The sequence below is a fragment of the Leptomonas pyrrhocoris genome (assembly GCF_001293395.1).
Source record: "Leptomonas pyrrhocoris isolate H10 chromosome Unknown, whole genome shotgun sequence".
Classification (NCBI taxonomy): domain Eukaryota; phylum Euglenozoa; class Kinetoplastea; order Trypanosomatida; family Trypanosomatidae; genus Leptomonas; species Leptomonas pyrrhocoris.
Window position 1 is genome coordinate 329,127 of NW_015438373.1, and position 23,752 is coordinate 352,878.

The following is a 23,752-nucleotide window of genomic DNA, read 5'->3' on the forward strand; positions in this document are numbered from 1 at the left end:
GGGAATATGTTTATGTGGAAGACGATCTCTCGCAGGTCAGCATGAAAGACGAAGAAAAGATCGCAACAGAGTGCAACTCACTCACTCACACACACACACATACACACCGAGAGGGCTAACGAGGAGTATGCGTCTCAGCGTTGAAGAAATACGCCAAGGCGGACGCCGCTTGCCGATCCACTGTACTAGTACTATCATTGTTTGTCAGCGGGTGTGCCAGCTGCGACTCCAGCGTTTTCTCCTCCCGCTGGGCTGCATCGGCGGCCTCCGCCTCGGCCAGCTCCGTCACCTCCAGCTCCACCAAGCCTCGTGCCGCGTCTCGCCGGGTCAACACGGCGTGCCGCACTAGCCAACGATCGATGCGCAGCGTCAACAAGACGGTGTTGAAGTACGCCGCCTCGTACGGCGCGTCATTGACGCACTCCGTTGAGGGCGATCGCGAGTCCAACGAAGATAGCGAGGCAAACGAGTTGTGGTGCGGGCGAGAACCCGACAATGATGTGGCAGCACCGCGCTCTTCTCCTCGCGCCGCGGCTGCCACGGCTGCCGCGACGTGCCGTTTGCGCCGCGGCGACACATTGCAGGAGCATACGTCATCATCACCGTCCTTCGCCACGACAGCAGCGGCGGCGGCGCGTGCGGTGGCGATCGTCCCCGTGAGCACGCGGAGCACGACAAACTTGTGCACCGCCGCCCACCACACCATCCGCTTTAGCTCCTGCACGACCTCCAGTGGGTGGAAGTGGTAAAGGCGGAAGACGGGGATCGGCGGCGGCGGCAGCTCGATCGAGCCGGCGCCGCTGACGCTGCGCCCCGGAAAGCGTGAGACGTGCAGGTCCTCTGCAAACGGCGAGGAGGCGTCCGCAGGGCAGGCTGCGGGGCTCGTTTCGACGGTGACGGCGACAGGCCGGGTGCTCGAACTGTCCTCTGCGTAAGGACGACATCGAGCATCATCACTGTTGTTGCCGGCGTTGCTACCGCTGATGTTGCCGTGCGCAGGTGCAGCGGCGGCAGCCGACCCGTCGTGTATGAGTAGTGTGGAGGAGAGGGACACGGTGATCGAGTTTTCCCATTGGAGGGGCGGAGGCGGATTGGGGGAAACTACTGAGGCCGCGGGTCGCGTCGGTGCCACGGAAAGCTCACTCGCCGCTTTCAACGCTGCTGCGGATGTGGTTGGGGTGGTGGTGGTGGATGTTGCTGGTGCTGAGACGGCGGTGGGGCGCGCAACGGGTGCTGGCCGCGACGCTGCCGCCTTCTTGGATGACTTCTTGTCCCTCTTCCTCTCTACGCTGAAAGCATCCACCAGCCAGCTCAAAAACGCCGGCATCTCGGTCTTATCCTTTTGCTTCTTCTTCTTATCTTTGGCCATGTCTTCCGCCTCTTTCTTTGGTGCTCCTGCTGCTGTTGCGGCGGTGGTGGTCGTGGCTTTGGCATCGGCTATAACAGCGGTGGCCGTGGCGCGACTGGCAGACGCGGACAACGCGCTGTACTCTCTCGGAGCCGCCGAAGACGCAGACCCCGCTCGTTTCGAGGCTGATTTGCTGTCGTCGTCCACCTCGGTGGCTGAGAAGTCGCGGTGAGCGGACGGACTGGCCGCCTTCAGCCAACCACCACTGGCTGACTTGGTGGAGTTGTTCATCATGGTGCTGCTGGACATCGCCGCTGCGTGAATCATCTCCGCACACTGCGCGTCGTACGCGGCTCGCTGCGTCAGCGCCGCCTTCCAGTTCTCTCGCTCCTGTGCGTAGCGAATCACGCGTGCCATGTGCCGGAAATCCGCCATCATCATCGCCCCGACACCGCCGCTGCGCTGATCTAACACCGTCGTCATGGGCAGCCAGGCCGCGTTGCGCAGCAGTGCACGCTGCTCGTGCAGCAGCGCCCGCTTGTAATGCGCCGGCACGTGCGCTGCGTGGCGGCTGCACATCCCCAGTTCGTAGTAGGAAAGTGGACGCTCCATCACCGGGGGCATTTCAATCCGCTCGTTCACCGCTGGTGGGTAGACCATCACGTTCTGGTAGATGTACCGGTCCATCAGCTCAAAAGAAAGCGTGGCCGGCTGCGGCTCCTGCGGGGGCGGGGTGGAGGGGGAGGGCGAGGCGACGTCTGCCCTGGATGACTGTCGTGCCGCCGCAACGGAGGAGGCGTCCGTCTTGGGTCGCGAGTGCGACTTGTGCCGTTCTCCCTCGTCGCGGCTGCGGACGTTGACGGGCTCGGTGTTCGCGCGGCGCAGCGCCGGCACCTTCGGCGTGCTCGTGCCAACACACGGGGCAGCAGCGGCACCGTCACCGCCGTTATTATTGACGTTGCCGATAGCCGCGGCGGTCACCGCAGCCCGGCGAGCGCGGCGGCGTGAGACGGAGTCCTCCGACGGCGAAAGTGACGGCTCCGCGAACGACGTAGACGCGCGTGAGGCGCAGCGCGCCGGTGCGATGGCCGGTTGCGCAGGAGGCGTGAGCGGCGGGCTGCCACGCGTCGTCGCACCTGTCGAATCAGCTTTACCAACGCTGTTGAGCTTCGCTATTGCTGTTGTAGTGGTGGTTGTTTGTGTGGTCGTTGGCGACGGCGTAGATGGCGGTGCCGCAGTGCTTAGCTCCTGTTGCTGCCGGGACTGTTGCTGTAGGCGTGGGGAGTCCGGAGCGGGCTGCAACGAGGGTGAGCTGGCCACTCGTGTACGGACGAGTGGCATACTGTGTAGGGAGGGGGACGCGGTAGATGAAGACGGGGCAGCAGCAGCAGCAGTAACTGCAGGAGAGGCGCCAGCGACAGGCCGCACGCTCGTGCCCGTCATGTAATGTGGCGGCCGCTTGCTGCACGCGGTTGCTGGTGGGGTTTCCACGAGCGTTTTCTTCTCTGTAGGTCTGACTTCCTCGGTGTGCTTCGCCCCACCCGCCACCGCGGCGTTGCAGGACATGTTTGCCCTTTTGGCCTTCGCCGCTCTCTGCCGCTCGTTTTGCTGCTGCGCGGCTTCCGTTGCGTTTTCCACGCTCGCTGGCGGCGGCACCGCGGAGGGCAGAGGCGAAAGCGGGGAAGGAGAAGGAGAAGGAGGAGAGGGGGCGGTAGACGCCTTCTCGCGCGTCGCGGCGCGCTTCTTTGCCACCTTGCGAGGGTCGTCGGGCGACGCTGGCGATTTCAGTGGGACTGCTTTGGTAAGATTCGTTGGGGCAGCTACGGCGTCATCGTGCACAGAAGAAGGCGGCGGCGGAGGAGCGGGAGACGCCGGCGACGGCGACGACGAGTGTAGTGACGCTGTTACCGTTGTTGCTCGATCGTTGTTGCAACTGTCCTCCTCGCTCGCCGGCCAACTCACGGGTAGGGTGCGCAAGGACGGTGAGGACCGATCGACTCCCACCGCGTTCTTTGACGGCGCCTCCGCCGTGACGTTGGAAAGGCGTTTCTCTGCAGCGGCAGCCGCAGCCCCACCACCGCCTTCCCGGTCGATCTTCGCCGTCTCGGCTCGCTGGTGCTGCGGCGGTGGTGGTGGTGGTTGGGTCGCACGCAACGCCTCCTCCTCCCCCGCCGGGGGCGACGACACGTTTGCAGTAGCGACGCTGTCCGGCAAAGACGCCAGCTGCGGCGACGCCCGCGTCCAGTCCGCGCCCTCCGCCGTCGTGTGGGCGGTGGTGGTGGTCGGGGAGGCGGAGGCAGCGACCGGCAGCGACTCCGCCGCTGTCGTCGACACAAGCCGTGATGTGGGCGACGGCGTGCTCATCGGCGTCTGCTGCGTCTTGTAGTCGAAGTCCGAACTACTGCTGCTGGTTTCCGAGGGAACCTCGAGCTCCACCGAGTCGTCATCGTACATCGAAAGACCCATGAGCGGAGGAGGAAGAGGGGGAGAGCTAGCGCTGTTGAAGCCGTGTGCTTCACCGTGCCAGTGGCTTTCTGACGTTGCCTGCAGCGAGCTCTGACGAACGTGCGGACTGCCGTGACTCTTCGTGGTCGCCACCGGCGTCGTGGACAGTGAGGTGCCGGAAGCCGCCGTGGCGGGACGAGTTTGCCTTCTCGACTTTTCCTTTCCGGCTCCTGCGGACGTTGTCGTCTTCGTCTTCGTCTTCGTCTTCGTCTTCACCTTCTTCTTTCTAGGAAGTGCGTTGACGTCGCTCGCCGCGATGACGGGCGCGCCGGGCCGCGTGCGTGCCTCCCTCCTCACGTCCCTTTCCCCCACGCGTGTGTTGCTGATCCACGCCGGTGGTGGCGGTGCGAGGGCGGTGTGCGGCGAAAACGGCGAGGACGTCACCGCGGTGCGGGGTGTGGTCGACGTGCGCGGCGTTCTCGCCGGTGGTGACGCGCGACCGCGACGAGCGGAGTCGCACGCATTTTGCGGTGCGCTCATGATGACGATGCCCTCGAGTGATTTGCCTTCTGCTTTTGCGTCGCAGCACGCAGCGGCGCTTTGCTCAACACCAACAGTAGCGAATAATAACAATAACAATAATAATAACACCCAATAAACTCACAGATGGTAAAGAAGAAAGAAAGAAAAAAGGTAAAGGCAACAGGGCCTCCCGAAAGAGGCGGCGTTACGCTCGAGTGGGTTTGTCTCCCTCCGCTGGAACAAAAGAGACAGCGGAGATGAATTCGACTCAAATATGACCAATACCAACCAAAAAAACAACAACAACGCGGAAGCAGACCGAGAGAAGCGGCGGGCTGCGGCTGTGATTGACGTAAAACGGTAAGAATAATAATAACTATAAAAATACCAACAAAGAGTCTAACAAAAACGTCCCAAAATGAGAAATCAAGTTATGTATCGTGTCGTTGACGAGAGAGGGAAAGTAGGGGAAGAGAGCGGGCAACAATAACAACAGCAACAACAAGGAATGAAAAAAATGATGATAACTAACAATCATAATCACGGTCTGCAACGAAGGCGACGAACTGCGTCTCCTCTCCTTGTTTTCGTTTTGCGCCGTCTCTCTTCAGCCGACAACATCAAAAGTACACGCAAAAGGAATAAATAAATAAATAAATAAATAAATAAATAAATATATATATATATAGAGAGAGAGAGAGAACTTCCTCGTTAAATAACAAGAACAGAGAAAACCAAAACAACGCCTCACAGAAGAATCCAAAAAAGAAATACTCGGTCTTTGTTAAAAAATTGGCGCGTGTGCGTGTGTGTGTGTGTGTGGAAGAACACACAGGACGAGAAGACGAGAGGGAGAGAAAAGCGGGTCGGGAAAGGGAGAAGAAGAAGAATAAACACCGCAGCAGGAAAACAAATATGCGTTTATAAAATGTAAGGGTAAGGGGAACAGTAGTGATCAAACACAAATAAATGACAGTTCAAATTGTTTAAAAGAACCAAAGGAAAAAAAGAGAGAAGAGAGAAAATGTTGAGGAGACGCGATGAACAAAGGTGAAATGACAAAGAGGCTTTTGCGCCTTCCCGTGAGTTTGCGTTTTCGGATCTGGACGGAATTCGCCAAGGCGGTGGGGAACGCAAGACGAAGAAAGGAAAGAAAAGAAAACGTAAACCATACAAGCGAACAGATTTTGTGTGTTGTTGATGCACCTCCCTCTCCAGAAAAAAAAAACCCACCACTCACCGAGAAAAACGGAAAGAGAATCGATGCACTATTGCGGGCAGATATATATTCTTTTTTTCTAATCTATTCGTGTAGATACGTTCGTCACGTAGAAAACTCTTCGCTGCTATGTGGCGTTAATGCAAACACACTGCGACAATATTATCAAAAGAAAAAAATGAGATAAAGATCCATGCAAATCAGAAAAGAGAAATGAAAAAAAAAAAGGTGCTCAAGGAAGAAGACTCTCGATAAATCAGTAACACACAAATAGATCTACTCTAACGTTGTTGGACTCCGAAAGGTGGCTGGGATATATATTTCACGTCGGTTTCGTGCTGCTTGTGCGCTCTCAAGTTTTTTTGTGGCGCGATGCGTGTTGGAGATGGAACGCCGGTGACAACACTTCGTTTTCTCTTTTCACTGTGACTCCTATTTTTGTTTATTCTTATTATTTTTATATATTTGAAAAGAAAGCATAAAGCGCAATGGTGCGAAGAGGTAAGAAGAGCGAGGAAGCAAAGAAAGAAGGTGGAGTGCGCGAAGTAACATACATAGCAATAATACATACATTTGAAAGCCCATACTGAAGCCAGCCAAAAAAGAGACGTAATATGATCTATTCTTTAATATATTTGGGTCCATGCTTGACTACACGACAATCGTATTAACAGGTGGTCATCATCCCCTCCGCCTTCCCGCATTACGTCTCTTCGTCACATTGTTGATGACTACTAATACTATTATTATTATCATCTTTGAGTTTGCATTTCCATGCCGCGATCGGAAGTATTCGAAAAGGCTCTTGTTCCGTTTTCCTCTGCAAATAACATGGAGAACAAGGCAAGACGCAAACGAAGCAACACATCCAAATTCCAAGCCTTTCATTCCCAACGACTCCTGCTTGCTGTCCTGTTCAGCGAGCAACTCTCGCCCTGTTAACTACATCGCTGGAACACTGGTAGGGCAAACCCTTGATGCCCACAGCTTGGATCTTTCCTCCCCCCCGCCTTACCTTTCCCCTCCCCTCCTTCTCCGATTCATCGCTGAAACGACAAAAAAGGAAAGAGAAAAGCAAAGGCAAAGCGAAAAGGAGAGAGAACCAAGCCGCAGTTATTTTCTCTAAAAATACATCAGGATTTCGTTCAACAGCGATGACTCTATAAGGGCTGGTGCGGCGCTCGCTGACTCAGCTACAAACCACAAACGGCGATGGGGGAAACGCGAAGAACACACCGAAACGTCCACGGCGGTGCGGACCGCTTCCCCCCCCCCCCACCCCGTGCATTCCTTTCACTTGCGGATCGTCTTCTCTCCTTCCCTAATTCAGCGAAGGGTAATGGATAAAAATTGGAATACCCACACTGACTCAAAGGAAGGATTGCGCTGGCAGCCCTCTCCCAATACAACACAACACTCACACTCACACGTTTATCAAGTGGCGTGCAGTGGCCATCCGCGTTCCATGCCGCAGAGGGAGCGCGCCCATTGCTTTTCTCCTTCTACCCTCTGCATCGGTTTTGTGTTCGCGGGGCGCCGCAGGTGGCAGCGGTGGACCTTCCGTGTCAGAATACATGCACCTTCGAGGTGCAAAGCGACATATCGTGGTATCATGAGAAAAATTCTGAATCAAACTGACGTGCATATATCGGTGTATCATCACGTCGGGAAAGCCACGTCAACCCAGCACACCCACCTACAGCGCCCCATTCCTCCAACAAACAACCTGCTGAGGCGATGCGTTCCTCTCGCGCCTTTAATTTTTCAAACTTCACTATGAAAAGGGTGAACGAAACCGCAGAGGGGAAACGACGAAGCAGTGGAAGGTTCAGACTTCTCTGCGGATTATCACGAGTTGTCTTCCGAATGATTTTTTTGGTCAGCGGATAATGGTCAATGAAATTTCGCATCATGACTCCTCCCACGTTTGCAGCCCGCCGCACCTCTCACCCCACCGATTCAGCACAACTTTTCGATAGTAAAAAGAAAAGAAAACCCACAAGAAGACGAGAACAGGAAGCCGTCGCTTTACACTCCTGCGATAAGCAGAGGTGTTTCTGTAGCACTGCCTATGGTCCATTCTCCCTCCCCCCCCTCTACTACGCCATCTGCCGCCATCGAGAAACCTTCGAAAGCAGAAAAAAAAGGGAGAGATAAAAAGCCCAGTCCAGCGCTCCTGAGAGGCGTGAACACAGACAACGCATCCAGCGACCGACCGTAGAGGGCTGCGCGTACCGCCCTCTCTCCCCCCGTGATGTACCACCTTCACTCATTCCTTTACTCCTTGAAACAAGAGAAAACAACAACAACACAAAGGCAGTCGCAGCTCTTCAGACGAGTTTAAACTCCCAGGACGATGAACGTCTGCAGCAACGTCAGCACGGCGCTTGCGCACCGAGCCGAACAGTCAACTGCAGGACAGGCATCCAGTAGTTGACTTCCCGTACGTTGACTTGAATTGCACCCTTAAATGTATATATATATATATATCTCCAAGTGATGTAACGCTGCAGCCGTCTACAGAAGGTTACGCTTCAAGAGCGCGCGACAAGGCACAGCTGACTAACCACTTGTTGACCTCTGCACACCTTCACAACACAGACGCCCACACACACAACTCGCAGTTTTCAAGAACGAGCACCCAGAATAATAGCCTGTACTGATGTTTGTGTGCACCATCGTCAGTCATGCAATGCCAAATCGATGTTGAACGCCACCCTTTCTTTTCTTTCTTTCTTTGGAGTGAGAGAGTGCATGTACTCCACGTCGTGCAAGAATACTAACAACAAGAAGAATGCGTGAAAACACAGGAGTAAATACGAAAAAATGAAGGAGGTGAAGGTTCAAATGAGGAAAGTGAAGTACTTCTGCGATGACGATGGCAGTGGAGCTCAACGCTTCACAGACACACACACACACACAGAGGAAAAGCAAGTGTGCCGACCGATATTTAGCACTTCTCGGTGCCCTCCGATTTCCTCGCTCTTCCGCGAGTTACGTAGCGCAACAACAACAACGGGCACACCACGAACCGTGTGCGTCATGTGCTCCATTCATCATGGGACCAGAGAGAGGGCTCGAAGTGGTAAATCCACTCTCCCTCTCTCCCTCTTTCTGTCTGTGTGTATGTCGCATAAGTTCGTATGCACGCAATGTCTTCTGCGAATCAAACGCGTACGTTTGCGATTGAAGAAACCCCTTTGCTTCCTCCCCCTCCTCCTTGTTGTTTTGTTTGTGCTTATTATTTGAAGTGCGCGTGCGTGCGTGTGGGTGTGAGAAAAACAATTGAACGAAACGCCTTCTTCACCTCTTTCATATATACATAAATGAAAGGAATTAACGCTGAGGCGATAATAGGGCAAACCATCAAAGTTCGAAAATAAAGAATATTCATAATAAAACCGATTCAGCAACAATGAGAAGAGGAGCAGTGGAGGTGTCAACAGAACAGCGAGAGACGGCCGTGTGGCTGACGGTGAACCAGTAAAAGAACAGCAACGGCAGCAAAACACGGAGAAACAAGTGTGCCCGTCGACAGGACGCAGGATAAGAACACGACCAACACCGGCCAAAACGCCTTACCAAATACACGTCTGCACGTATTCATACGTATGCCTCTTAACGGCGTTGATGCGCTGCCAAACACCTTCTCGCAGCTCGCTCACGCCAGGCGCACCAACACCAACAACAAGTTTCTAGGTATTTCTCCTCCCTGTTGTATCTCCCTACGTCACACAAACACACACACACACATACACGCTGCGACGCTGCGCGAGCTTTATGCGTGCAGGCCGCGGAGAGAGAAAAACGAAGAAATAACAGACCGTATTTTTGTGGGTCTTCTTTTTCCTCGTTCCATTTGTTTCGCGCATCTCAGCAGTTCGGGCTCTCCTTTGCTTTTCTGTTCTTTCTCACTGCGGGCTCCGTCGCTGCCGCGCCGCCCACGCCGCCGCCGCCACCGCCACGCTCGCCGCAGCTCCGATGCTACCCACAACAGCGGCCAACGTGGGAGGGCGGCCCAACCACGAGCAGTAGCCGCAGCACCTGCCCCCTCCGCAGCGCCCACTTCTGCCTATCAGCAGTACGCTATCGAGGGCGGCCACGCCGGCCATCACACCACCGTCCGCCACGTCTGCCGGCTTCGACCGCACGACACAGCCTGCCGCTTCATTAACGAGGTACCTGCCCGCCTCCGCCGAGAGGGTAACGCCGTAGATGCCGAGCTCCGAGCAGATGTTGTTCTCCAGGACGTGGATTTTGTTCTGGCGAAAGAGGATGCCGGTGATGACCGGGTGGTGGATCCTTCGCATCAGAATGTACTCCCGGCGAATCTCCAAGAAGAGCGGGTCCTCCGCCTTGGTCTCGCGCAGCATGCGTTGCATGTCGGGGCCGGCGATGAGGTTGCCACCACCCTCCAGCTGCGGCTTCAGCACGTACTTCTCCGGGTGCGCCGCGGCATCTTGAATCCAGTACTCCGGATCGTCCACCACGACGCCGGCGTCGTTCTTCTGCTTGTGCTCCGACGAGCGGGCGTACTCGTCCTTGTTCAGCGAGTACTGCGGAACGAAGTGCTGCGCCAACGCGTCGGCCTTGTGCGGGTCACCGGCGAAGCAGATCGGCGTCAGCACCTCCGTGATGTTCGACATCAGCTGCTGCATCTTCTTAAAGGTCATGAGGTGGTATGGGATGCTCGGGCACTTGACCGCGTTCGACTCCTCAATCCACGCCCGCGTCTTCCACGCGCCTTCGCTCGGAAAGTCTTGCGGGACATAGGTGCTACGGAAGTACGCAACGGCGACCACGTACGTGTTCTCGACCACCGCGAAGGGCGGCTTCGGCTGCTCCGCTGCGCGCTTACTGGCGGTGGTGCGGTCGCGGCTGTGGTCGCCGATGGTCGCGTGCTCGAGCCGCAGGGACTCGTGTAATTGCGTCAGGGTGCGGCGGATGCTCAGCACACCGTGCCGCTCCAGCAGCTCCAACAGCAGCTTATACTGATCCGCCGTGTTGCGCTCGCCCTCTTGAATAATGACGAGAACGATCGGCTTGAGCACCACACCGGTGCGCTGCTCGTACTGGCGCAAGAAGCTCGGGAGGGGGGTGGCGTGCTGCCAGGCGTGTACGGCGGCCGCCACCGCCGCCGGCACCTGCGTTAGAGAGTTGTGCTGATGATCCGACGTGTGCACGGCGTCGTGCCGCGAGGCGGCCGCGGCGATCACCGCCGAGGCCGTGGCCGGGTCGACCGCCGCCGCGGAGCTCATGCACGCTGCACGGTACTTGTCCAAATAATGATGAAACCGTTGTACCAGCGGCGACAGACCCGCAAAGGAGCAGCTGATGGTGTTGATCTCGATGTTCTTCCACTGACTGGCGGTCTCGCTTTCGACAGAGTCCACCGCGGACACGACGACGGCAGCAGCAGCAGCAGCAGCAGCGGCGGCAGTAGCCTTCGCGTCCGTCGGTTCCGGGTCGACGGAGCGCATGTAGTCGGTGCGGAAGATGCCGAGCATGAGCGGCTGGAACACGGGTCCACTGGCCCCCGGCGGCGCGGTCAGGTACACGTTCTCCAGCATGGTAACGAGCCGGCCAGTGAAATCGCGGTCGCTGTCGGCCGTCGATCGCATGGAGTCACGCAGAAACTGAAAGTTGCGGGCGGTGCGGTTGATCGCCTCGTTCCACAGCAGCTGGCGGTCGTAGAGCTGCTCGAGCACCTCCGTCCTCATAGGCATCGGGTGGAGAGCCACGGCAGGATGCGTAATGCTGAAGGAGGGAGACTGACGCATCACAAGGCCGAGCTCGAGACACTTCGCCGTGAGCTCCTCCTCACTGGGGAGGGTGTCTAGCACTTCTTTGGTGGAGGCCATTGCGTGCGTGTGCGTGTACGCGGCAGAAACTAAGAAGAACGGAGAGTGTGTTTTTTCTTTTTGGCTGTTGCTGCTTTCCCCCCACACTACCGTTGATAACTCCTGCATTGGAAGAACAATTAAAAGGATGGCGAGAGAAAGAGAGCAAGAGAGACGAGTGTGTGTGTGTGTAGGGGTGCGTGTGTGTACGACAAACTTGCCTGAAAAGCACCGTCATTCGTTCACGCACTTTTTTTTTTCTGAAGTGAAGAAGGAACGACGATTTCGACAATGCTTCCATTGGACAGCGGAACATCAGCGGCGGCCATCCGGCTTTAACGCCATTCCAGTATACCGCAATATATATATATCCGTATTCCTGGCGAAAGACACTCCGTCCTTGCAACCAAATCGAATGACTCGCTCGAAGACGTCTGTGCTCCGCGCATTTTGGGGTTTTCTTGTCGTGTATTTGGATTGTGCTGGGCCGAAAACTGGCATACACAACTTGCCCACAGCTCGACAACGGAAGAGAAGATGAATAACTGAAACCGCGAAAAAGGTAAGTATAAGGAAAAAAAGAAACAACCTCCACAAACAACAACGGAAAAACTCTGTCCAGCGTCCACAACAGCGGTGGCAAAGTTAAAGCCTCGCGGCAGTGCGTCACACACACACACACGCTCAACAAGCAACTCAGCCGGAAATCATCAACAAGAAACATTGTTTCTCACCCGTGAAGGCAAGATCAGACTTCTATCATGCAGCAACAAACAACCCCATCTATGGCTTCTTTGACATCTGTATATATATACGTATAAAGAAGAGAACAAAAACTGCCTACTTCTCATTCTTCTGCTTTTTTCAGGGTGTGTGTGATTTAGGCAGACAGCTCACCCAGCGACGGCCCGGAATGAATCTCCGCCTTGAAAGGCACGTCCAGCTTCATATCCGGCCACAGCGCGGCGATCGTCTCCTGCGTGTGGCCCATGATTCGCTTCAGATCTGCCTGCACCTCCTCCGCCACCGACTTGTGCGCGTCGACCCACACACAGTCGTGCACCGTGTTCACAAGGAACGCCTTCTCGCCATAGTTGCGGTTCTTGTAGAAGGCCCGTACCACCTCCCCGCACATAATCTGCACTATCTCCCCCGCGAGGCCCTGGACCGGGTAGTTCTTCAGCCGCGGACCGCTCCGCCGGTCCTTCGCGAAGTCAAACTTGCTGCCCGTCTGCACCACGAAGTAGCTCGTCGGCTCCGTTAGCATGACAACCCGGCGCAGGTTTGCGTTCCACAGCGCGGTGTCCAGCGTGCGGAGGCGCAGCAGGCGATCCGCGCCGGCCGCCACGCAGCTCGCCACTAGCTGGTAGTACCGACTCAGCTCCTTGTAGTGGTGCTCCTCCGCCACGATCAGCCGCTCCACCTCTTGCTCCGTCAGGCCCGTCGTCGTCGCAATGGTCGCCACCCCCGCACCGTACTGCCGCTGGAAGGAAAAGACTTTCGCCTGCTGACGCAGCTGGATGTACTGAGGGTCCTTGTCCACCTTCGCTTTCCGCACGATGTCCTCGTAGGGCTCCTTCGTCATGAGGGACACCCGCAGGCAGTGGAAGTCAACGTTTTCGCGCAGCTCCTGCATCATGCGCGGGTCGCGGCTGAGCGCGGCGAGCACGACCACCTCCAGCTGGCTGTAGTCCGCCTCGATCATCATCCCCTGCGCCCCGAAGCGCGAGACGATCAACCGGCGCAGGTCCTCCTCTTTCGGGATGTTCTGCAGGTTGGGCGACTGCGACGAGAGACGACCCGTGGCGGTGACGCAGTGGCACAGCTCACCGTGCACGCGGTCATGGCACTCGGGCAGCACCGCGCGGAAGAGACATCCCTCTTCAAAGAGCTGCATCTTCTTCTCCGTAAAGCGCAGCTGCTGCAGCGCGGAGAAGAAGGAGAGATCGATGTCTTTGTACGGCGACAAGAGCACGGTCACCCGCTCCATCGCGTCCGCGCCGGAGGAGGCGGCCTTGCCGCGCAGGAAGTGTCGCAGCAGCGGGTGCAGCTTCTCCGGCGTGACCATCCACAACATGCCAGACGTCGACGCCTGCTCCTGTCCGTGCAGGCCTTGCAACGCACTCGAGGGCAGCGGGTGGGCGTTGCGGAAGGCGTCGCGCGGCGTGCCAATGACGGAGGCGCACTGCGACACGACACTTTTCAGCGCGCCCTCCACCCCACCCAGCGACACGAGTTCCTTAGCGTGGGCGTCCCAGTGTCGCTTGGCGGAAAACGGCATGGAGTTGGAGGAGGACAGCTCCGAGAAGTCCGACTCGAAGGAGTCCGCGCCTTGCGGGGGCGGGGGAAAGGCCTTGTCGAGGTCCGCGAAGCAGATACGCTCGAGTGACGCCGGTTCCCCAGGCAGCTGCGCCACGACACCACCGTGCTTGCCAGTATTCGTACTCTGTACCGCCTCCGCGCCAAAGATGGTCTTCTTGATGGTGGCCAACACCCCCGTGTCGACGAGCGGTTCCAGCTTGTCGTAGCTGCTGTTGGTGAAGACCAACACGTTGCGCAGATCGGGTGGGGCGTCGCCGCCGCCGCGCTTCCCGGCCGACCGGCGCGCGTGACCGCCGTTCTTCGACGACGCGGCCGGCGCACGAGGCAGCAGATTCTTCAGCGGTTCGTAGTTCGCAATCCGCTCCTTTAACTGCGCCACCGTCACCACGTCGGGCTTCTCCATCACGGGTACGACGTCGTCGATGGCGATGCGCAGCGTCAACTCCCGCGCATTCGGTCCGGCCGCGCTCGGGCAGTACACGGAGATCTGTTCCAGCAGGCCGCCCATCTTCACCTTCGTGATGACCACCACGACGACCGTCTGCTGCACCAACGCGTCGAGCGAGCAGCGCTTGCAGAGCTGTCCAATCACCTCGAGGCTGCTGCGCACATCACGCAACGTGATTGCGTTGCCGGTCAGCCCATCGCTTGCCCCATTGTTGCCGCCACCGCCGCTCAGCAGCGCCTCTGCCTGCGTGTACTGCTCCGGCACCGACGTCCCGGTCACGTGGCACACGGCGTGCGGGAAGAGACTCGTTGAGGGCGACTTTGTCGGCTTCATCGGGATAAAGCGGGAGCCCAGGTGACGGCACAGCCCGCCGCCGTAGATGATTGTGCTGATATCCTGCGGGGAGCGGAAGTTGATGCGCTGACGGACGTCGTCGTCCATGGACTGCGTGAAGTCCATAATCTTCGCCTGCAGCAGCTTCTCCAACCGCTCGTGGTCGAGACGCAGCGTGTTGGCGAAGTAGGTGACCTGTGACTGCGGCACGATCTGCAGCCCCTGCAGCTCCATCTCCATCGAGGCCAACAGGCCATCCATGCGATGCAGCAGCGATGACACCTGCCGCGTGCCGACGGCGACGTCGAGCTGGGTTTCGTAGATGAGCTTCAGCTTCGCCAGCGGCTGCATCGATCCTTGCAAGGGGCCGTCGTGAAACTGCAGTACGGTGCGCTCCATCGTGGAGAGGTGCAGGTGATTGAAGCCCTTCAGGAGGTACTGGGCGTACTGCGCACACCAGATCCGGCCCCCGTTGTACAGAAACTTGCGCAGCTTCACACTGCGCCGCAGAAAGAGCAAAATTCGTTTGATGTCCCAGCCGATAAGCACGGCGTTCTCCGCGCGATCTTTCGGGTTTGGCGCATCGGGTGGCCCGAGGGGCAGCGAGTCCGGCAGCACCGACTCCGGGTCCACAAACTCCCGCATCTCCCCCGTCTTCTCCTGCACCTTGGCGGACAGGTGAAGCACCGGCGGCGGGTTCATCAAGGTGAGCGAGGACCACAACTGACCCAGCACATCCACCATCCCGTTGCGCGCGGAAAAGGGATTGTCTGCGCGCCGCGCCGCCGTCACGCTGGCGGTCGTGACGTGCATGAAGTACGCTACGCGGCCCCGCATCTCATCACGCAGCGCCGTCTCACGAGCCAGCCGCTCCGTGTTGTTGAAGATCACCTGCATGTGCTGATCCACAAGTTTGCTTGCCTGCGCAGAGACGGAGGCGTCACGATGGCCACTACCCGCACCGCGAGCACCGCCACCACCGCCGCCGCCAGAGCTGCCGTGCATGGGTCGGCCCATCGCGTCGACCGTACCGCCGCCTGCCGCGCCGCGCTGACTCATGTACCGCTGCCCCGGCGCGAAGACCGGCTCGAGGAAGCTCGGTATGATCTCCCGCTGCACGCTGCGCCGCTGCAGCTGGTAGAAGGCGGTGCTCGGATGCGCGGTGCGGGGCTCGCCTGTCTCCTCTTTCATGAGCCCCATCCACGTAATGCGCGAGAAGCTGTCAAGGGCCTGCGTCAGCATCGCCGTCACGTTCGATCGGTGCGGGCGCTGCAGGCCCAGCTGCGACTCCACGTCCTGCAGGAGAATGGAGAAGGCGCAGCGGCCTTTGCGGGCGAGTGGAAAGCGGCCGAAGGACTCCGCCGCGGCCCCCGTGCCGATGATGTAAATCACATTGCGCTCCGACAAGGTCAGCGGCTCCACGAACTGGCCGGTGAGGAGGTCCTGCATGGGCGGGATCGCCGCCGTGCCGGCCGCCGTGCGCGCCGGGGCGGAGACAAAGATCAGACTCCACCGATCGCTGTCTCCGCGGAAAAAACCGGTGGACGCCGCGCTCGTTGAGGAGCCGGCGGCACCGGTGCGCCGCCGTGCGCTCTGCGACCCACTCGCACAGGAGTAGTGCACGATCGCGTCGGCCGCCGCGCCCAACTGCGCCTGCAGCAGCTCTTTGTTCAGCATCGCACCGACGCTGTTGTCGCGCGCCTGTCCCTGGAAGTTAAAGGCGGCGAGCAGGAAGGCCTGCGGTGCGCACGCGAGCGGTGTGGCAATGAAGTTCTTCCACTCCTCGGCGTAGGCGTTCAGTACCGTCACCGTCAGCAGCTGTGGGCTGACTGCCGTGTCCTTCTTCTTGTGCGAGATCACCTCGCGCAGTTTGGTGTAGGAGAAGAAGAGGTGGTCAGCGTCCTCGTTCAGGCGGGGGTGGTAGCTGCCGGGCGGCGGCGGCGGACGTGCTGGGCGCGCGCTACCAATCGCGTTCTGCAGCAGCGTTGCGTTGGGGGACTGCAAGGTCGGCACGAAGAGCGCCACGTAGGAGGCCCGGAAGAGACTAATCCACTCGAAGTAGCGGGACTTCACCTCGGAAAGCTTGCAGACCAGCCGCGCCCCACTCGCGATGTCCTCGAAGGTGATGTCGAAGTTGATGGTGGCGCGCGTCTCGGGCATGTACACCGCAATCGCACGAAACGCCTTGCCGTGGTGACGCGTGAGGGTGGCGAGGCGAAGGTTCAAGGGGCTTTCGAAGTCCAGCAGCGAGCCGATGCGCGGCATGCCGGTGGCGCTGGAGCCGGAGGCCGTCGACGGCTGTGTCGCCGAGAACGCAGACGAGGAGGCGCCGGCAGCATTTGCACTCGACGCCCCCGCCTCGTCGTCAGCAGCAGCGGTGGCGTTGACGGATGAAGAGGAGGTGGCGCCTTCGTCTGCTGTGTCATCCGACACCTCACGCAGCTCCGCGGCAAGCTCCACCTCCTCCGCTTCTCCAAGATCATTCTCCCCCTCCTCCGCACGCTTCACGCCGTCGCCTCCTCCCTCTTCGTGCTCCGCGGACGACGGCACGTTTAGGACTTCGTCTTCCAGATCTGTCGCCACGTCTTCTTCGTGAAGCAGCGATGGACTCACCACGTCGTCCGCCTCGGCCGTCGCGGCCTGCTCGGGCGCTGTCTCGCTGTCCATCTCGTGCTGCTCCACGCTGTTCATGTAGTGGTAATCTCGTGTGGCCACGTCCTGTTCGCCGCGCACATCGCTGTAACCGGCCTCATCGATCGCTGCCGCCGCCGCCGCATCGTCGTCATTGGTGTACGCTGCGGAGGAGGAGGAAAGGGGAGAAGAAGCGGCGTAGGGAGACCCTTTCGCATGCGAGCGCGTGGTGGGCCGGGGTGATGCTTGGGATGCCGTCATCATCCTTGCTGTTGGTGCTCTTGCGCTGCTGCCGCTACTACTGTGCTTGTCGTTGTTAATGTAGGTGCGCAGCGCCGCCACCGCCGACGGCGACCGCGACGAGCGCGTCTTCTTCTTCCGCGTTGCGCCGCCGGACGCTACGGTGGAGGCGCTGGGTGAGGCACGAGCTGCAGCAGTCGTCGCAGCAGCAGCAGCTGTGGCGTCCTCACGACTCGCGCTTGTTGTCGGTTGCCGGCCACGTTGGGCCCTCGCAATGCGGCGACGCTTTGGAGTAGCCGTTTCGCCGCTATTACCGCCGCTGTTGTTGTTGTTGACCGTAGACGCAAAGACGATAGAAGATGTGCGATAAAAGCATGCGGGGGTGTGCAAGGCCCACAAGGACAGTGAGGAACAGGACCCACGCCCGCCATTCAACGTGGGGGAGCGCAAGTTCGCATCTGGTGATGTGAAGAATGCTGACGAGGAAGAGAAAGATGCCAGCGCGGACGCGGAGGCACAACGGACCGTCGTGCCCACCGTGGCTGCCTGGCGAACACCGACAACGCGATACATTTCTTTCCTATGGTATTTATTGTTGCTGCTTCTGAGCACCACAAGAGAATAACAACAATGATAATACTAACAGTATTAGACAGATTTGTGCTGATTATGATCAAGCGATGCATGCGAGCTGCAAAACGGCTGTGCGCGACGATGAGATGTCTCCCTCTCGCTCGCGTATCCCGAAGAAACGTCCGGGATCTCCACTTGAAAAAACAACAACAAAGTGTATTTATGTATGTGATGAGACTTCTATAGTTCTAATAATTCCTGTGTGTGTGTGTGCGTGTGCTCGTAGAGTGAGAATTCCCTCTTCCCTAAAACATGCATGTAATGCTAGTAAAAGATGTCAAACGTGAACTTTAGTTGCTCCTGTTATCTTTTTTCTTTTTTGGAGGGGGAGGGGGGTCTTTCAGGGCAGTGTGATATTTGTATGGGGTGTGTAGGCACCCCGTGCGTGATGTATGTGAAATGCTTTTGCTCTCGTATCTGGGCTTTGACTGCAGGTGATCGCTGGTGTTGCTGTGGCTGCCGCTGGTGATGCGTGATGTGCGAGCGTGGTGTTTGTAGGGCTGGGGGAGGGGTGGGGAGAGACCTCGTCAGCAGCTCCTAGCTTTCAGAGAGACACGATTTAAACACCACACCTGTTCGTTCCTTCTGCTGCGGGAGTTATTCTTCTTCCCTGCTCTGTCACGGTTGAATCATGGAGGAGTAGTTGGCGATTGGTGCGTGTGTGCATGGGTGGAAAACATCGACAAGAGAAGTGGAAGAGAAGAGCGAGCAGCACGGGTTGAGAGCGAAAGCGGAAAGACGAGTGAACTTACGCGCTCAAGTGAGGCGTCGACGGATGGAGCGGGCGCCGCGTGCGTCGCGTGGTGGGTCCCTGGCGCGCACGGCATCCTGCAGAATGAGAACGAACAAAAGAAAAAAACAATCAAAGACGACTAGTAAAGCAGGCAGCACAGACGCACCTGCGTAATTCGAAAGGAGGCGACGCCCGATGAAGTGGGAGGACTCCGACGCCAAAGAAACGCGTCTTCGAAAAGAGAAAGCAAACAGCAGCGACAACACCAAAGAAGGAGACGGACAACCGCTGATGATACTCGCCCCACTCGTGACACGCCCCCGTGCCACCGCCTCCTTCATCAGGTTGAAATCACTTCTCTCCAGCTTGCTTTTGTTTTCATTAATTGCCTTTTCTGTTTTTGGATATTCAGGTTTGCTGTTGCTGGAGTGACGAAGCAACCTACACAAGGGTGGCGAATAAACACCAAACTTTCACGCACCACAACACGATTCTGCACTTAGGGCGCACAGCAAAGAAATGATAATAATAATAACAATTAATGATGCTCTTAAACAACGACAACGATACGAACAACAACAACAACAAAAAGAACAGGTAACGCTTCAGCGGGAATCACCGCGAACAATATGGAGAAACCGTACACCTCCATTATGTGTATGTATATATAAAGAACACGGAAAGAAAACCCAACGTGTCAACGCCCAACCCTGACCACCAAAATTCACACACACGAGCCGAATCTTATAAGAGGGAAAAAACAGGCATCAACAAAGAAACTATCAACACAGTCGAGATTCCGTAGGCCAATGTACTCGTTCCAACACACACACACACACACACACACACGTATCCATCACTACGGCAATCACTGCATTTCTGTAAACAAACGGTAGCGTTTACGCGGTGTTTAGAGGTGTAGCTGCTGCGTCACATCCAGCACCCCCACCCCCCTCCCAACAACAGTTAATATAAATATATAAAGGGCAGACTTGTGTCACGCGCCCTCTCACCGATGCAAAACGGCACTTCAGAAAGCATCCACTACTCGAAAGAAAAAAAAAAGAGAACAGGAACTCCACACAATTACTGGATGCACTTCTCCAAGTCCTTCAATACGCGGCGGCCCTCGATGCTGTCGATCTTGCCCCGGGTGCGGGCGACGAAGTGGCGCACATCACTGCGCGTCTGCTGCGCCTTCGCCGTCTTCTTCGAAATCAAGTCGTCGTGCTCCGACAGCACATCGAAGAGAAACGACGCTACCGTCTCCAACTCCGCCGCCGTGTCCGCCGCCGTCTCCGACTCGCACAGCTGCGTGATCAGCTTCGACCAGGTCGACTCCGACGTCTCCGCGTCTGACACCACGTTCGCCACGTCATCCTCGGAGAGCCGCGTCAGCAGCTGCACGACACAGCGCGGGTTCTGCGCCATGACCACGTAGGTCAGACCCTGCGCAACGTGGCCCTCTTTGATGTACTTCTCCGACGTCTCAATCACCGTCTGCGGCGACAGAGAAGCCGGTGCGACACCTCCCGCCGCAGCAGCACCGCCCTCCATCACGGCCTCTCCCCGCTCGAGAGCCCCGCGCAACCGCGCCACCTCCGCCCGCATCGCTTCCAACTCCTGCACGGCACCCGAGTTCACAATCTGATGCAGGGCGGACTGCAGCTTGCGGTTCTGCTCCTCCAGCGCACTCATGCCGGCGTTGACGCGCGCCAGAGACTCGCTCAGCTCGTGCTCGATGTAGCGGTCCACCCGGCTCGCGACGTCCTCGCCGAGCACGCGGGCACTGCTCTGCAGCGCCTCGTCCAGACGTCGACGCAGCACCTCCTTTTGGGCGGCGTGCACGTTGGCGCCGAAGGCGGCGTTGACGGCCGCGTCGAGCTCGGTGCGGAGGGTGTCACGCACACCATGGGTGACGCCGGTGGCGATTTCGCTCGCGACAGGCGCGAGCAGCTTCGCCAGCGCGTAGCTGTTGAAGGCCTCGCTGTGGCGCGCGCTGGCAGGTGACGCAGGCGGGGCGGAAGTGCCAGCACCAGCCGCCGCCGCCGTCGTTGCGGTGTTGACCGCCGTTGTGGCCTGCTGCAGCTCCGTCATCTGCGCCTCCAGCGCGAGGGAAATCAACTGCTGATGATCGCGTAGGAGCTGATCAGGGGTCAGCTGTAAAATCTGTGTAATGTTCTTCAGCACGTTCAGCAACCCCTCCACGGCGCGGCGCACGTTCTCGTCGCTTTGGTAGACGGCACTCGCCACAAGGCCGTCCAACGACTGCGGCAGCGATGTGTTCTGCAGGGCCACACGCGCAGACTGGTACGCCGCCATGGCCGCGATCGGGTTCGCGTTGATCGCGGCGGCAGAGGTGACGCTGTTGTGGTTCGCGGCAGGAGCCGCTGCAGGCGACGACGACGACGGCGCCACTTCCTGCACTTTGTTCGTGTTGACGTTGCTGTTGAGGTTTGGCCGAAAAGGAATGCCAACGGTGATGATGGACGGGTCTACGAACGGCATATTCGCGGTGTTCGTGGGCGCCACAGGCACCGCAGGTGCAGGGGCAGCAGCAGCAGCAGCAGCAGCTGCAGCGGCAACCGGCGAGCTCTTGTTGCTGCCCTGGTCGTTGCTGGAGTTGCTGTCCCGAATGCTGCTGCTGTTGTTTGCCGTTGCGAGTTGGTACAGCGTCAACTCCATCACGTTGTCTACCAACACCGTCGCGAAGTGCGCCGCCTCGTGGTAGCACACGCTGGTCGAGCGCACCGTCTTGCCCATGTCGTACACCACGGCGTCCATGTCCGTCTCACCCCGCAGTTGCACACGAGCGACCTTACCGGCATCGTTGAAGACGGAAAAGGCATTGTGCGAGGACAGCATCGTGACGATGTTGCCGAACGTGAAGGAGCGCAGCAGCACCGGCTCCGCCACGCCCGTCAGCTTCCACAGGTACACCTTCGCGGTGGAGCAGATGGCCAGCAGCGCGCTGCTGGCGTTTGCCGCGGCAGCAGCAGCATCAGCGGCAGCGGCAGCAGCCGCGCCGTTAGTAGCGGTGTTGCTGCCCACAAAACTGAGCCGCACAATCTCCTCCCCCTCGCACCCGCTCCACGCCGGCGTTGTCGTGTTGCGCAGCGTGCACGCCATCACCTTCGTCGCCTCCGACGTGAAGGCGAGCCAGCCGCCGCTGAAGGTGGTGCACAGGCTCTTCGAGGACGTCTCCTGCGGCAGCTGACGCAGCTCACGACTCTGCTCGCTCAGCCGCGCCTCCTGCACACCGCTCGTGTACTCGGAGATCAGCTTGGAGCTCTGCAGCACCGCCGCCGTCTTGTTGTACAGGATGAGCAGGTCGGGCATGTTGTTGGAGGGGTTAATGAAGAAGTGGAAGCTGTTGATCATGATGGGGTCGAACAGCTTGAAGTACGGCTTCACCGTCAGCCGCGTCGTCGGGCTGGCCTTTTCGCCCGGTCCGGCCTCGTTCGTCGTCTCGGATACGGCTACCCAGACGTAGAAGTCCGTCTCCGAGGCAGAGGCGGCGACGTTGCTGTGGAAGTTGACGAAGCGAAGGCCGTACACCGCCCCCTCGTGCCAGCGGAAGGCACCGCGGCCGTTGGTAGTCCGGCAGACGAGCCGAATCGTGCGGCGGTTCTTCAGGGTGTAGGCGATGAAGGCCTCCGACTCCCCCAGCACGCGCGGCGCGCTGACCTCCTCCTTGAAGATGGCCGCCGTTGTCTTGACCACACTCTTGCCGATGGCGGCCGGCGCTGCGGTGAGGTCCACGTTGGTCGTCATGGTGCTTCTTCTTGTTTTTCTTCTTGATTTCCTTCTACTTTGATATGTGCCTTTCTGTGCCTCGTGTATGTTTCTTCGAGTAAACTTATAGATCTATAGGTATACTGAGAGATGAAGACACGAAGGGGGAGACTAGAACCATCCACTGCTTTTCTTCTTCTCGAGGATTCAAAAAACAACGAAAAAACCTGGGAAGAGAAGTGTTGCTCTCGCTAGAGGAAAAGAAAAAAATATATATATGAGATATTACTTAGCTCACTTCGACGTTCTGCATTTGTGCAGCGAAAGAGAGGGAGAGGAAGGGAAAGGGAAGGGAAGGGAAGGTGCGAATGCCACGAGTCGGCGGAGTACATACACGTACATGAGAGGAGTGTCAGCCCAATTTCATAGAGGTAGAGCAGTAACAGTAATAATAAGGAAAGAAAAGCCCACATGCTTGCTTATCGCTGAATTTTTTTTTTCTTTCTTCTTCCACGACTGCAATGCTGCCTTTTCTTTTTCAAAGGTCGCGACGAACAATAGATCGCAATACAGCAGCACACCAGCAAACGTTTTTTTTTTGTCTTTCCTCTCTACGGCGGTTCCTGCATTGCCACCCTCCACTTCACTCCTTCCATCACGAGTGCCGGAGGCAGCCGACGCTACGCAGACCGGAGTGGCCGGCGTATTTTTCTGTTGCGCTTCGCAGATTATGATGATGTTGTGGTTGCTCCTTTCCTTTTGGTATTGAACATTCTACATGTAGTCGTATTAAACTGTTGACTTTTGAAAAAAAAAATGCGAGAGAGATGAGAGGAAAGAGAAAACTACGCGTTGCCGTTTTTGTTAAAGTCTCTTTCTTTTGAATGCCGTCGTAGGAGAAGTCGTAGACGAAAATATCTAACACACAAACTCACACTAAAAGCCAAAAAATAAGAGAAGAGGAGGGGGGAAGGGGGAGAAGGAAAAAGGGGGAGTTACACGTGTGTTCGCTCCGCTGCGGCCCGGGTGACAAAGAGGGGAGAGGGAGGGGGATGGGGAGGAGTGTTGTATAATGCAAAGAAGAGCGGAGTCCTCCCAACCCCGCCCCCCACCCCACCCCTCCGCCATCACTCAGCAAAAACACGAGAAATCCACAGTAATCAACGACAAGGACAACAGCAAAATGAAAAAAAATAAATGGAAGTAAACAATAGACGTGTGCGCCTGTAAAAGAAGAAGGAGAGAAAAGCCCAAACGGCAGCAAGAGGAAAACACATCCGAGCACACTAATAATAACAGTAAT

At 57.7% G+C, this 23,752-nt stretch overlaps 4 protein-coding genes across 6 annotated transcripts; all 4 read right to left on the reverse strand.

Annotated features, from left to right (window-relative positions):
• Positions 1-115: 115 nt before the first annotated feature.
• ABB37_07175 (hypothetical protein) lies at positions 116-5,982 on the reverse strand (the record flags this gene model as incomplete). Of its 2 annotated transcripts, none has more annotated exons than XM_015805716.1 (1): positions 116-5,982. In XM_015805716.1, exon 1 carries the CDS (start codon positions 3,812-3,814, stop codon positions 116-118), a length of 3,699 nt encoding a protein of 1,232 aa, XP_015655722.1. In that variant the 5' UTR covers positions 3,815-5,982. The 2 variants fall into 2 exon arrangements, with proteins under 2 accessions (XP_015655722.1, XP_015655721.1); XM_015805715.1 differs by having other exon boundaries at positions 116-5,967.
• Positions 5,983-9,445: 3,463 nt separating this feature from the next.
• ABB37_07176 (putative glutathione synthetase) lies at positions 9,446-11,498 on the reverse strand (the record flags this gene model as incomplete). The annotated part of the gene is made up of 1 exon (XM_015805717.1): positions 9,446-11,498. Exon 1 carries the CDS (start codon positions 11,393-11,395, stop codon positions 9,446-9,448), a length of 1,950 nt encoding a protein of 649 aa, XP_015655723.1. The 5' UTR covers positions 11,396-11,498.
• A 756-nt stretch (positions 11,499-12,254) lies between these two features.
• ABB37_07177 (putative mitochondrial mitochondrial DNA polymerase I protein C) lies at positions 12,255-18,597 on the reverse strand (the record flags this gene model as incomplete). The annotated part of the gene is made up of 1 exon (XM_015805718.1): positions 12,255-18,597. Exon 1 carries the CDS (start codon positions 17,919-17,921, stop codon positions 12,255-12,257), a length of 5,667 nt encoding a protein of 1,888 aa, XP_015655724.1. The 5' UTR covers positions 17,922-18,597.
• A 1,203-nt stretch (positions 18,598-19,800) lies between these two features.
• ABB37_07178 (putative tc40 antigen) lies at positions 19,801-22,757 on the reverse strand (the record flags this gene model as incomplete). 2 transcript variants are annotated; one of them, XM_015805720.1, is made up of 1 exon in its annotated part: positions 19,801-22,757. In XM_015805720.1, exon 1 carries the CDS (start codon positions 22,486-22,488, stop codon positions 19,801-19,803), a length of 2,688 nt encoding a protein of 895 aa, XP_015655726.1. In that variant the 5' UTR covers positions 22,489-22,757. The 2 variants fall into 2 exon arrangements, with proteins under 2 accessions (XP_015655726.1, XP_015655725.1); XM_015805719.1 differs by having other exon boundaries at positions 19,801-22,747.
• Positions 22,758-23,752: the final 995 nt, after the last annotated feature.